The 12922-nt window shown below is 36.1% G+C and overlaps 1 protein-coding gene across 2 annotated transcripts; it reads left to right on the top strand.

Moving 5' to 3' along the window:
- Positions 1 to 3990: 3990 nt before the first annotated feature.
- LOC106060777 (uncharacterized) lies at positions 3991 to 12569 on the top strand. Of its 2 annotated transcripts, XR_008778415.1 has the most exons (4): positions 3991 to 4148; positions 6905 to 7477; positions 9171 to 9239; positions 10333 to 12569. XR_008778415.1 is itself a non-coding variant. In XM_013218778.2 (3 exons), the coding sequence occupies exons 1-2, from the start codon at positions 6886 to 6888 to the stop codon at positions 9236 to 9238; spliced, it is 660 nt and encodes a 219-aa protein (XP_013074232.2). In that variant the 5' UTR covers positions 6646 to 6885; the 3' UTR covers position 9239; positions 10333 to 12569. The 2 variants fall into 2 exon arrangements, 1 of the variants encoding a protein (XP_013074232.2); XM_013218778.2 differs by lacking the exon at positions 3991 to 4148 and having other exon boundaries at positions 6646 to 7477.
- Positions 12570 to 12922: the final 353 nt, after the last annotated feature.

Here is a 12922-nt window from a genome sequence, read left to right as displayed (position 1 = left end):
CTGCCAGAATGACCTTCTCTACAAATATGTTTTAGTGGCTTTGCTTTGTTCGCATGTTTTGTACTCTATGCAATACAACGGCTTCAGTTGCGGTATTTACCCCTCCCCCCCCCCCCGCTACGATTTTTCTACTTACAGATTTGTTTCCTTATAAAGTGAACTAACTGTTCGATTCACGGGCAGCCTTTCTTCTGAGGGCCCTTCAAATGTGTGTGTGTGTGTATGTTCCTATTTAACGGTTGAGTTATTTTGACATATTATAATGGATACATTTAATAACAGTGTGCACACTGAAAGAAAAAAGATTCTGCTTAAATTGTATTTTTTCGATTTAAAAGTGCACTTTTTGCACTGCTAATAAAGCTAAGTTATTTTCTTTGATATCAGTACTACTTTTAAATATATGATATATATGGAACTTCATATTACGATTGGTTATAGGACCCCCCCCCCCGGCCAGCATCAACAGCTATACACAAAAATAATGTTTACTTTTAGTTTTATTGACTTTGTGTTGGCATTTAGAAAAAAATATTTGCAATGACGTTCTGCAAGAAATGATGAAAATGTTTTTGTTCTCTGAAAGTATACACCTAGATTACATTAGCATCTCATATACAAGATTTAAACGATATTCAAAATCATCTTTTCATTTTACACAACTACAAAAGTTGTTTATTGTTTTATCGAAAGGATGACATAAAAACAAAAACTTTGTCCAGACAATGTCTCTGGAGAATTCGATGTGTAGTTGATACAAGAACTGGTGTATTTTATGAAGAAGAAGGTCAAGGACGACTACTTAAGACATGTGAAACAGAACGAAAAAAGTTCTTGTTTAAGGCGTGGTTTGGCTAGTAAAAAAAAAACAACCTCAGGTCAACTTGTCACGATGCCCATCTGGTCATGCAGTATCTTGTAGGAGTACTAAAAAACATTTTGTATCTTTTAGCGGGGCTGTGGTGGAGGGCCTAAATAAACATGTCCATTAACTGGAGAACAGAAAAAAATGGCAAACAAATTTGGTTTATGCTTTAAAAAAAAAGGATTTACAGTTGGTTATTAGTATTGCTTTTGTAAATCGAGTCGTCAATGTTCCGAAAGAATGCCAACATTTGATTGGAGGAGAGAGAAATAGGAAGAGGGAGAAGGTTTCCGTCCTGCCCTTAGATCTAGGCTTTAAGCAAACGCCGCTCGAGTCAAATCTAGAAATTAAAAACTCCGCCGGGATTCGAACTCTAGACCTTCCAGGTAGTCTAGAAGTTTACGTTTCTCAGTGCCACGTATCTTGAGAAACATCCTCTTGGTGATTAGAGGAGGCGAATAGACAATAGGGAAGCAAAACAGAACCCCAGTTAGCGTGAGAAATGCAAATAAATTCATTGGTCTGGCGGGAACAGGAAACAGCGTCATCACAATCCACAAATCGTTGTAGATTTTTAGAAATACGTTGGAACCCATCGACACCAGCACGGTAGCTGAGGTAGAGAGACGAAAAATGAGAGGGTCTCCCCGGGGTGCTCGCCTTCGTCCTCAACCTCTAAAGCGAGTGTCTTAGGATTAGGTCCCGTAAAGAAACGAAAACGTGTTAAGGAACTGCATCTGCTTATAGAAAAATTGTTTTGATTCAGTCCGCTGGAGGAGAGCTTCCTCTGGTCTGGAGCTTCAAGAAACGAAGCCTCCACTCCTAAATGACAATGACACAGTTGGTAGAGACTGAGAACTCATGATTTTAAAGCATGGTTCTTGTACATTTGTTTAGTTGCTCTAATCGGTCCCAAACACCTGTTGGAAGACTGAACGAGATAGACAGCCTTGTTGACAACATAGATTCTGAGTCAGCATTGGCAAAATAAAAAAAAATACAAAAGTGAAATTGAACTTGACATGTAAAGTGAAGCAGGAATAAAGCTTGACTTCAATGAATGGATTACCAACAGGGGCGGACTAAGTGTCAAAATCGGCCCTGGCATTACCATACCATTCGGCCCACAAATGGATTGCCATACGACGTACATCTTTTGTGACCTGCCCTCAAAATAATTTAAGTTTTAATAATGCATCGAAAACTGAACGCAAGCTGCCTAAGTGGGTTTAGTCTGGCCTCATTTTAACGTATTGTATTTCTACAAACAGATAGACTTAGAGGCTATGGGAAATCTCAATTTCTACAAACAACTGTACAATTGTACCATTTATTCGTACCATTAATTAGTTAATTAGTAACCATCGAAATGATTATAAAGGATACATACCTTTTCATCAACTCCTACGTTAAGTAGACACAGCGATAAATGGGGCCAATGACGTGTATGTCATCTGTTAATGTGACCGACGGTTAAAGAGGGTGTCAGACGATGGGTCACGTGACAAGTACAGCGACCAACATGGTATTTTCTTACCCATTAGAGTTGACTGCACTCAGGAGCGTCCCAAGAAGCCAAAATAAATAACCAGGATTCGAACCTCGTGAGTGTCCGTTAAGGTTCGAGCTTGCGCTCTATACTGACTGTTGACCAAAAGGATGAATTTTATGCCAGGATTGCAAGGTAGGTTTTCACGGATCCCTTTGTTCGAAGACCCTCGTCTCCCCCCCCCCTTTCCATCAACTAGATGCTCATGTAATCACATGTGTTGTTGTGAGACACGGCTCCTTGAACCTCACTTGAGTTGCTCCATCCCAGCGAGGCCGGAGGCCGAGCCCTCGATGGGTTCCAACGTATTTCTAAAATGTACAACCATTAACCGTGAGAGAGCATTCACCATTGGCTATGAATTCCGTTGTGAATCGGCGTGGCGGGGACTTTCTGTCATCTTCCCCACGTGCACTGCTTGTTCACTAGAATGTGCTGTGGGAGCCCAATGAAGCAGATTTTCCACCCCAGTTAGCCTGTCTCCCCTTGTTACGTGCGCAGCATAGTGCGAATGTGGAATGGTGCGAATGCGTGTTGAAATTAAAAAGATAGAAAAAGGATCAAAGAATGGAGTAATGTAAATTAATTTAGTATTGATCATAGACATAAATAAATATAGACTGGAAAAAGGAAGTAACTTCATGTAACTTGAAAACATGTATATCTATTGTATTCGGATTTCCGAATTATGAAAAGTTGCATGATCTTCATTCTTAGAGATTAAACAAATCTACACTACCTCCTTATATACAATATATATAGGTGTGTATCAAAGTTAAAAAAGCACTTTTATACTGCTCATAAATGCTTTATAATAAAGTACACAAAATTGCAAGTCACAAATTTTCGTTTCATAAAACTCTTTAATTGGCCAGTCTATATTTATTTATGTCTATGGTATTGATATATTATTTGTTAATCAAGATTAAAGTCTCCATGATCTACTGTATATAGGAGTTTGTGTATGATTCTAGTCTTATCTGCTCGTAACGCCCCTAAATAGTTTTACGGGTCTGTATGGGTCGTCATATGTCAGAACTTCTTTTATTTTCTACAATTGGAGATCTTCCCCCTACGAGCCCATCTCATTTATTTATTTAAAAAAAAAAACTCATTACGTTAACACTTGATTTGTTTTAAAGTTAGAACAAGATGATGCCAATGCTCTACCAGCTTCCCGCGCTTTTTTAAAGTCCTATATAATCCGTAGATCTGTGTCTACAGCTGAATGTCCACACCAAGGGACATGCTACACCAGTGACCTAATTTCCCGATGACATAACGCTAAATTGCTCTTATCGGCTCCCTTTCGCTTTCGATTAAATTATAGTTTGAGAACCCTTGCATCTGATGTTTTGCTTACGTGTATAGTAGTAATAGTACCTTATGCCTTAAAAAAAAAAAGGACGAATATGACCTTGGCAACTGATACGTGTGTGTGTGTGTGTGTGTGTTTTTTTTTGTTTTTTTTTTACTTCGGAAGTCTCTCGCTGGTTGGCTGGCTGAGCCTGCTCGCGAGACTTACAAAGATGCAAAACATCGCCATTCCTGCTCTATTTTGGGCGCTGATTTCAGAATCTCGTGTGTGTGGGGGCGCGGGCGGTAGTGGAAAAGGCAACGTCAGATTCGCTTTACTTATAGACTGGATCTAGTTTTGTAAATTCTGTTTGGATTATTTCTAGGCACTTCTTTAACACTTATGTGATCAAATTGAACAGAGCTACCGTTATTAATGTAAGTAATTATGTAATGGCCAGTATACACATTTAGTACCAACTATGTAGAATCTAGTCATTGTTTTTAAACCCTGGGTTCTGTTTGTTTTTGTGCGCATAAGTGATATGTCGACATGCGCGCGGTAAAGATTACAATAACAATCCTGCAGCGAAAAATAAAATGGGTGAGCAACCGCAAAATAAATTAGGTCAGTGCATTCTGTTGGTAAACAAAGCAATCATTTCTAGATCTAGTTTATGATTGTTCTTTCTTTAGGATGTGTTGAAAGTGTAGCAGTTGGTTCAAGATTTGTTTTACGCTTGATACCTTGACTCTCTATATCTATTATCTATATTCTATAAACGTATTTTTTAAATGGTAGATCTAATCTAGATCTAGAGTCTAGATAGTATAGGTGATCTAGTCTAGATCTAGGATAAAAAAAATGATTATGTGAAGAGTGTGTCTTTAGAAATTATAGAAAGAGGCAGGCCCTAATTGTCATTGAAAGTAGTATTAGACTATTAGTAACTACCTAGATCTAGATTTAGATGATGTATTTTTTCCCATTAGAATTTCTATCTAGGTCTAGGTTACCGTGATTCCGACATTCCTTCTTAGACTTCTAGAAATATGTGGCTCAGATTTATTCAAAACCGCAAAACGGGAGAGGATGACAGAGACTATAAAAACAAGTTTCAAAGTAGTACACGGTCGGCGTATCTTATTTATTGTACAGCTAGGGTAAGGTCAGGCGTCACAAGGCAACACATTTTAGAGGCTATAATACTAGGGCTTGCAAAAAGTGAGCTGCACATCTCCATTGTTGCCTGGTGTGGTTAATTAATAAAGCGGTAGGACGCCTTGAGTAGGGGGTCCAAATATTTTGTTTACAGGCATATAAATCTAGAACTATCATTTGTGTCGGCTTTCTGAAGATGATGACGCGTATTGCTTTAGAAAGTAGAGTGACTTCTATCAAAATATGGCTTCATTATTGACATGAACGTTTGCCTATCTAGTCACCAATCAAATTTAGGTCATCGTAAACAAAAATACCTAACCGACCGTAAGGTCTAGGTCATTTCTGTCTGTAAATTGGAGTACGCACACACAGATAGCGTCTAGTACTAGGAGCTTCAAGTGTTAAGTCCAAATAGTCTAGCAGACTTGTGAAGCGGCTAGTAAGTTAAGTTCCCCCGGTTCAGATCTTGCGATCTACAGGGCAGATGATGTTTAAGGTCGTCTGTTCAGTAGAATGACCATTTTTTAATAGAAGCGAAGTGGAGGGATATTATAGATGAGAAAAAAAATGGAGATAGGTCACGACCCTATTGACGTTTGAGTAGAAACAATATAGTAAGCCCTTCGTGTCTGAAAGAGAGAATAGCATAATATCTGTGCGGTGAAATGATTGGCTCGATTAGTACACTGAAAACAAATAGCTTCTAGTGGCAATGTAAACAAACAGAAAGTGATGACTATGTTCCTAAGTCTCACGATATAACATTCATTGTTTTTAAAATCATGTGCGTCAACAGTTTTCATTGTTTTGTTTTAAATCTTCAAATTAAGTCTGTATGCCATGTTAAGGAAAAAACAACAACTGATTACTTGTGCTGCATGCGAAGTAAAACACTAGCCTTCTTACCATAACTATTTCATCGGTCAGGATTCAAACCCTAGTCAACCCCACTCTCAAACCCCATGCACGCTACCATTAAATGATTCGGAGGGGAGGATGCATTTAAACAACTTTGAAATGAGTACAGCTATGTTGTTGTTTCCGCTCCGCTAGAATTGACCTTCAACACTGCTGACTCTGTTTAAAGAGCCACGACACGGACTCTGTGGTTCTGTTTCCTAAGTCATTTTATCAGGCCTATGTAACAAATCGATACCAGTAATGAATTTGCGCATGCGTAAAAGAATCCAATAACAGCCAGCTGATCAATGAATGAGAGCTATGAATGAAAATGTGATTTTTTTTTACATCTATTTCTTCAAGTCCTTGAGTGATAGTACGCAAAGATTAATGTTCCCACTGAATTTAAAACACCAAACACGAGTTAGCTCTTAGTGTCGGTCTTAGGCAAATTTTAATAATGACCAACATTATGTTTATTGAAAAATGGTTAAATTTTTATACATTTGTTATTGTTGACAATCATCACATATTAGCAACATGAATCAAAATCGTTGTAAAATTATTTTTCTGTCGATTACGTTACGTGTGAATGTATTGCCAGAGCATTACGTATGATCATTTATTTTGCTATTGAAACTTTTCCAATGAAAAGGTTAAGTCAAATTGTCCTGGTTTAGATGGAAGTGCGCGAAGCAAAGCGAGGCCTGTTTCAACTTGCTACGCGACGAGGGCCTAGCCTCCCTTCCCTGGCCGGCATCATTTTTTTTATTCTCGCGCGTCGTACAATTAAGCCAATGAACACGCGAGAACCAAGTCACGTGACCCTTTAAGACCTGCCCCCCTATTCGTCCTGGTCGACCACTTCTCGTGGGTATTTAGTATAGCGTCTCGGTGTGTAGCGATTCAAATGTTGTGTTGCCAGCCCAAGTGATAGTTCTTTGTTGTGATCTAGAGTTTTTTTGTTTGGCTTTATTTCACCTTGTTAGTATGTGCAACTTGGAGTTTATATTTCCACCGGGGACATATTTTTGAAAACAAACTGTTGCAATAGTTTATCTATTGATTCATCTATTCAGTTGTTTATTTTGTTTGTTTAATATCTACGTTATGTATACTGCACTTGCAGAAATGATCATGCTGCCCAACGACAAGAAGAAAAACTTCGTCCGAAACTTGTTCGGCGTGGCCGACCAAGAGACAAGACACCAAGATTTAGTAAAGCAAGAAAGTTTTTTCGAGGATAGCACCCGACTGTTCATGGAGAAATGGAACTTCGATCCTGTTACGGAAAAAAGCACCGCTGGTGGAAAGTACGACTGGGAACTTGTAGTGTCCACGGAAAATATTCCAGCCTTCTACACTAAAAAATACGTTCATGTATCGGATAACTCACGAAAGCCCAGCAGAATCACCGGCCGAACTTCGGCCGCGAAAAGAAAATTAAACTATAGCGATTTTGAGACCGATAACAAGGCCGAAGTGGTCAGTACGGATAGCAACTTGAATAACACACGTGTTCCCTCTAAGGGAGAAACGGTGACCTTGTCCGCAGGCTCGGACAGCATCTCCAAACCATCGGTTCCTTGTGCCACAGAGTTGCCATTTGGATTAAGGAGCTGCTCAAATCCCGAACTGGTTGAAATGGTCAGTTCTGAGTTCGTCACTCCACCCCCACAAAGCAAACAGAGCTATATTACAGGTAGGCTCACGTTCATTATAGGATTTAGACTAACAGACCTTAGCCTTAAGAATCTAGATCTAGACTCTATAAACTATAATTCTATACTTTGAATATTGGTCTAGACTCTAGAATTTAGAATATCTCTTGGATCTTACTTACTGACCTAACAAAAAAATATATACCTATAGACTCTCTACCTATAGATCTAGAATCTAGATCTAGAACCTAGTTTTGAAATCTATTCTATGAAATATCATCTGATCTAGAAATCTGTATCTAGACTCTAAGTAGATTATAATTAATATAATCTAAATGTCTAGATCTAGTCAACCTTAACTTCAGACTAAGACTAAATATGTAGTCTAAATATTTACCAGTATTCTGCAATTAAAACTAGTCAATCAGGGAAGATATTATGGGCCATACTATCTAGATTCACTAGATTGTCTAGATGTGTAATAGTATAATTATAATTAAATTGAGTTGCAGATCCAATCATGTTTGGTTTCCATCTAGAATCTATTATATTATAAATTCCAAAATCCACGTCATGATGTCTTAATGTCTAGAAAATTAGTTTTTTTTTTTAGAGCAGCGTATTTTATGGGTTAAGCAGACAATGTCCTAGTGCCTTAAATTGACATAAATCTAGTAAAAAAAAAACCCACAAAATAATCTGAATTGGGTCATGTGTTGTTTACCTTGCCTTGCATAAAATTGTGTGTTTAAAAAAATATCTAGAATTTATTACCAACACTGTAAGAGTAAGACGTATATGACAGTAGGCCCAATCTTATTGTGAAATAACCATAGTCTCTTTGTATAACACAAAACAAGAAAGCGGTATGGGGGGGGGATTATTTTCTGAAGGACTTTATTGTTTAGAACTCTCGACCTACCCATAGCACACAATATCTCATTTATTTACATTTCTTGTTCAGTCTAGATCTAAATCTAGTTCTATTTTTTTTTTTTATGTAGATATTTGAATTTTTGGAAAGAAATATAATAGGTCTACAATTTTTTTAACTTCGTTTAAAAAAAATCTACAGACATCTTGATCTAGCTCTTACCAGCGTATTTCTTTTTTGGTCTTGGCATGATTGGACATGCATTACGATACTACAAATTTAAACCTGCTTGCTTACTGTTGAGACCAGTTCTAAACTAGCCCTAAAAAACATTTCAGTTGGGCTCTCTATACCTTTAGTCTATAGACTATTGAAATGATGCCAGTTTATATAACAGAAAGTCGTTCACTAAATGGATACATTTATACCCATCGCCAGACCAGTTTAGTTCGATCTTGTACAATGTGCACAGTCCAACAAAACAAACGTATCGATGTAGCCCTGTACCTGCATGCTCCCCTACTAGTACTGATCGATACATGCGTCACTTAGGCTCCATTGTAACTAGTCTAGATCTAGTTCTCGGTGCTTTTGCCGCTTTGGCCTGTCTCGAGTCTGTACACATTGGGACATGGCCTTGTTTTGTTTGTACATTGTCCCTTCATGAACTATTCTGTTTACCTCCCCTCCCTTTCTTTTTTTTTCAGTAACAAATATTATGATCAATACGCTTTGTTTTAAATTATCTTGGCTGTATGTCTATATATATAAAGGTTGCTTTTCAGTGTATTTATACTCTTGATTTAATTTCTAAGCAAAATAATTGACGTTTTTTTGTTTTAAATTTTATTTTTAAACAGATTTTATGCCAGCCAAAAAGAGACGGCAAAATTCTGATCAGAAAAATACTCAGCATAGACCTAGTTAAGGTAAACCATTTTTTTAAAATATTATTTTGTCCTTTAGCTTTGTTGCAGTACTGCATTTAGTGCGGGATACTCCATTAACATAACCTACAATTGCCAGACTAGGGGGCATTGTATATTGTAGTCCGAGGCGTATTTGACCTAGATTTATTTTTTTAAAAGCTCAAATACTAGTAATAGCGTAAGTCGGTCACAGAAAGGTTTGCTTATTGTTTACACGTTTTAGTCGTAAATTTTAATGAAAGATTTGCATCCACTTTTCAGCATGACTAAAAATAATACTGTTAATAAAACTATTTGCGCATTGCATCCAGTATTTAGCTAGCCTAGCTCTAACTCCCCATCCATGACCTTATTTGGGAACTCCAGCTTCAAGGTTACACGTAAACCGGGATAGCTGGGAAAATGTGGGAGAGAGAGAGGAGTGGGGGGTATGTTTGTAGTAACGTAAGGCAGAATAAGAAATTAAGTGGCCAATGCATTTTTCTTTTGTTTTTTTTTTACATTTCAACTTAAGGGGGGAAAAAAACTACGCTAATGTTACACACCTTCCACGACGACGCGTCCTAGCCCAGTTCCCGCCGCGGCAAAGTAGGTCATCGTAGGGTATATCTCGCGTGTTGCGAGGTTTTTTGGCCTTGCCGTGTTTTCTGTGTCTAAAAATAGACCACGCTTGGCTTGGCTTTGAAACACATCGCGCTTACATCCCGACTCTCACTCTTTTTTCTGTTGTTTTTTTTACACATTATACAGGCCCTTTATACAAAAATGGATCTTTTTATTTCTAAATTAAATTGCATTAGGGTTTAGAAAATTATTCAAGTTTTAACATATCTTACAATTTACAGACGACAGGAAGAAAATAACGTCCTACGCGTTGTCAGTCAGTCTAATTGCGCATATTAAATTTGATATTTAGGTACTTTAAACTTTCTACTAATTCCTGATTTTCCTGACACTAAGGGAAAAAAAAAGCACTTATCAGAATGTCCTAGCATATGGAATAAGAAATGTACTTTTATCTTTGTATCTGATACATTTTAAGATTTTTAAAGAGAAAAATGTTAACTTTTTTTTTTACTATTTTTCTTTTCAGATTGTTTTTTTTTTTGTACAGTCTATTCTACTTATTGTGTATGGCTGTAGGTGTCCAGTGACTGATGACCTACAAACCAAACAGACTGTGATGGTGACTTATGGGACTGCTGCAATATCTTCTGGACATGTCCTGGCGGTCTGGGTGACCACACACTTTTTTTTTTGGTTGGAAAAAAAACAAACTATTTGAACATATAACAAGCAGGATGTGTCCATCTTCTTTCAAGGAAATATAAAAGCTAATATTTTGGAGTCAGCGCTACAAATCTACATATGATATACTGTTGATTGATGTTTCTCTGTTTGGACTTATTTTAACATGTTAGGGGAGTGCCTTTTATTTTACATCAGAGCTAGGCTCACATTCTGTGTTTAAATAGTAGCTAGGCTCGCATTCTGTTTAAATAGTAAGAAGTCATTTGTTATTACTTTTTTGTTTTAATTCTGGTCTACCATTTTTTTGTTTGTTTACTAAGTGATTGTTAGTTGATAAAGTAAATGTAGATCTATTGTTGGTGGAAAATGTTAATTGCTAGAATGGAAAGGTTAATATTTATGTTGATGCATTTCAGCATTTGTATTTTATTTGGCATTCATTAACGTTGGCATACATGGGAGCATAGCATCAAAATGAAGTGACACTGTTATTTTGAGCTTCTTTTTTTTTTCTTATCAAGGTGTGTTCACCTTTTAGATAGATGTTTGTAAATGTGTGAATGCTTCTTCTAAATTTCTTTGTATTTATTTTATTGCTTGGCTAGCATGTAGTGGAGTGTCTTGCTGGCAGCCACCTTGTGTTATAGTTCATATGTTTGTACATTGATCTCTTATTTATTTGTAAATCCATTATTATAGAGAGAGAATTTATGCAAATTTTTAAAAGTAATATTAGATTTGTATCTGTAGGCTTATCCCCTTGATTTCATTCTCTTTAAAAACCATTTAAATAATAATTAAAAAGAAATTATACAATACCTGAAAGATTCAATAAAAAAAAAGATGTATATCAGTTTATTTGCTTGTGAGCGTCTGATTTTGGTTCTGTTGACCCTTAGAGTGAGACAGATCAAAATGTAGACATTTACAAGCAGACACAGCCTTCTGTTGATCTTAAGGGTGAGATAGAAGATGGTGAAATGCTAGCCAAGTCATTAATTTTGCTTGCACAAACTGTATTGTATTGGGATGATTTGTTGATCCTCGTCATCCGCGTCTCTTACAGAAATTGTGTAATCTCCCAATTCTCTTTACAGTAAGATAGAAATTATTTTTTTCTAAAGTAGGCGGCAGTCTTTGAACCTGCTATAACATTTAAAATTTCACCCATTACTTCTAAGAAGGAAGGAGTTATCAGTTAAATTTCATTGTAATAAGCTCTTAGTATATTTCTTGATGATAACAGGATTTTATAATAAGCTTCAGTAGCAAATAATATTATTTTCCCATAAGTTTTACTTGACATAAAAACATTGAATCTAACTAGTTGCTGGGTCTTGCAACTAACCGTGTGTCTTATCATTCCTTTTCATTTATTTATTATCACAATGTATGTGCTCACCCAAAGTTTGGTTCTTATCATCTGCAGTTTCTGAGATTGGCATTTTTTTAAATGAAACTGTGTGTCTGTTTCATCTCATTTAAGATAAATTTATGATTTAAGTTGTATCATGTTATTTTGTATTGCAATTATTTCCAACTGGCTTACACTCAAGGAAGCTATACGTGTTTGATGCATGGATGAAACCTATTCAATTTTGTATTTTAAAGATGGTTTGCTTGATAAAAAGGTATTGTATTGTATGACGATATTTTCACTGTTACCAAACAAGTGCCCACATCAAGGAAATTAAGTGTGCGTCTTTAAATTGATAACCTTTTTTTTTATCTGTTGCAAGCAAGTAATTAGGTGGTTTAATTTTTGTACTAAGAATTATGTTCAGAAAGTTATAACAAAATTAAACATGTGTTAAAAACATAAGTGGGGTAGCCTTTAATTTCCATAACAAAAAAAAAAATTCTTGCTAACATATTTTGTACTTTTTTTTGTACTTTTTTTTTTTTTTTTTTATTTACTTTTTGAGTTCCACTATACAAAACAAAATTTTAGTTATCATTTACAATTGTTAAGTTAGTTATCAGCAAAAATACATTTTTACTCTTAACTTGTAACTACTGTAATATAGAAAATTTTTATCAAGTGTAAGGTTTTATTGGTGTTTTTTTTTTTTTTTTGTACACTAAACAATTAGCCTTGAGTGCTAATGCTCTGCAGCTACTTCTAAATGTACATAAACTATCTACACAATATGTGTACATAAAAATACCATACACATTTAATTTATTAACATAAGGTGTCTTCAGATGCCAAGAAACATGTTTTTTTAGTGTGTATGTGTCACCTGGTGAGGAAGTGTGAATGTTGAGGCATGAGAAGCTCAAAGGATCAATACAATTTCTATGTTGATGTCTGACGTGTGGTCTGTAAGAATTGATGTCAGAATGACACTTATTTTTGTAGTATTGATATTTTTGTCATTAAATTTAAAAGAAAAAGAAAAGAAATAAAAAAAAATATAGAGAGACCATCA

This window comes from Biomphalaria glabrata, chromosome 6 (genome assembly GCF_947242115.1).
Source record: "Biomphalaria glabrata chromosome 6, xgBioGlab47.1, whole genome shotgun sequence".
In the NCBI taxonomy this organism is placed as follows: Eukaryota; Metazoa; Mollusca; class Gastropoda; family Planorbidae; genus Biomphalaria; species Biomphalaria glabrata.
This window is presented reverse-complemented; position numbering and strand designations above follow the sequence as displayed.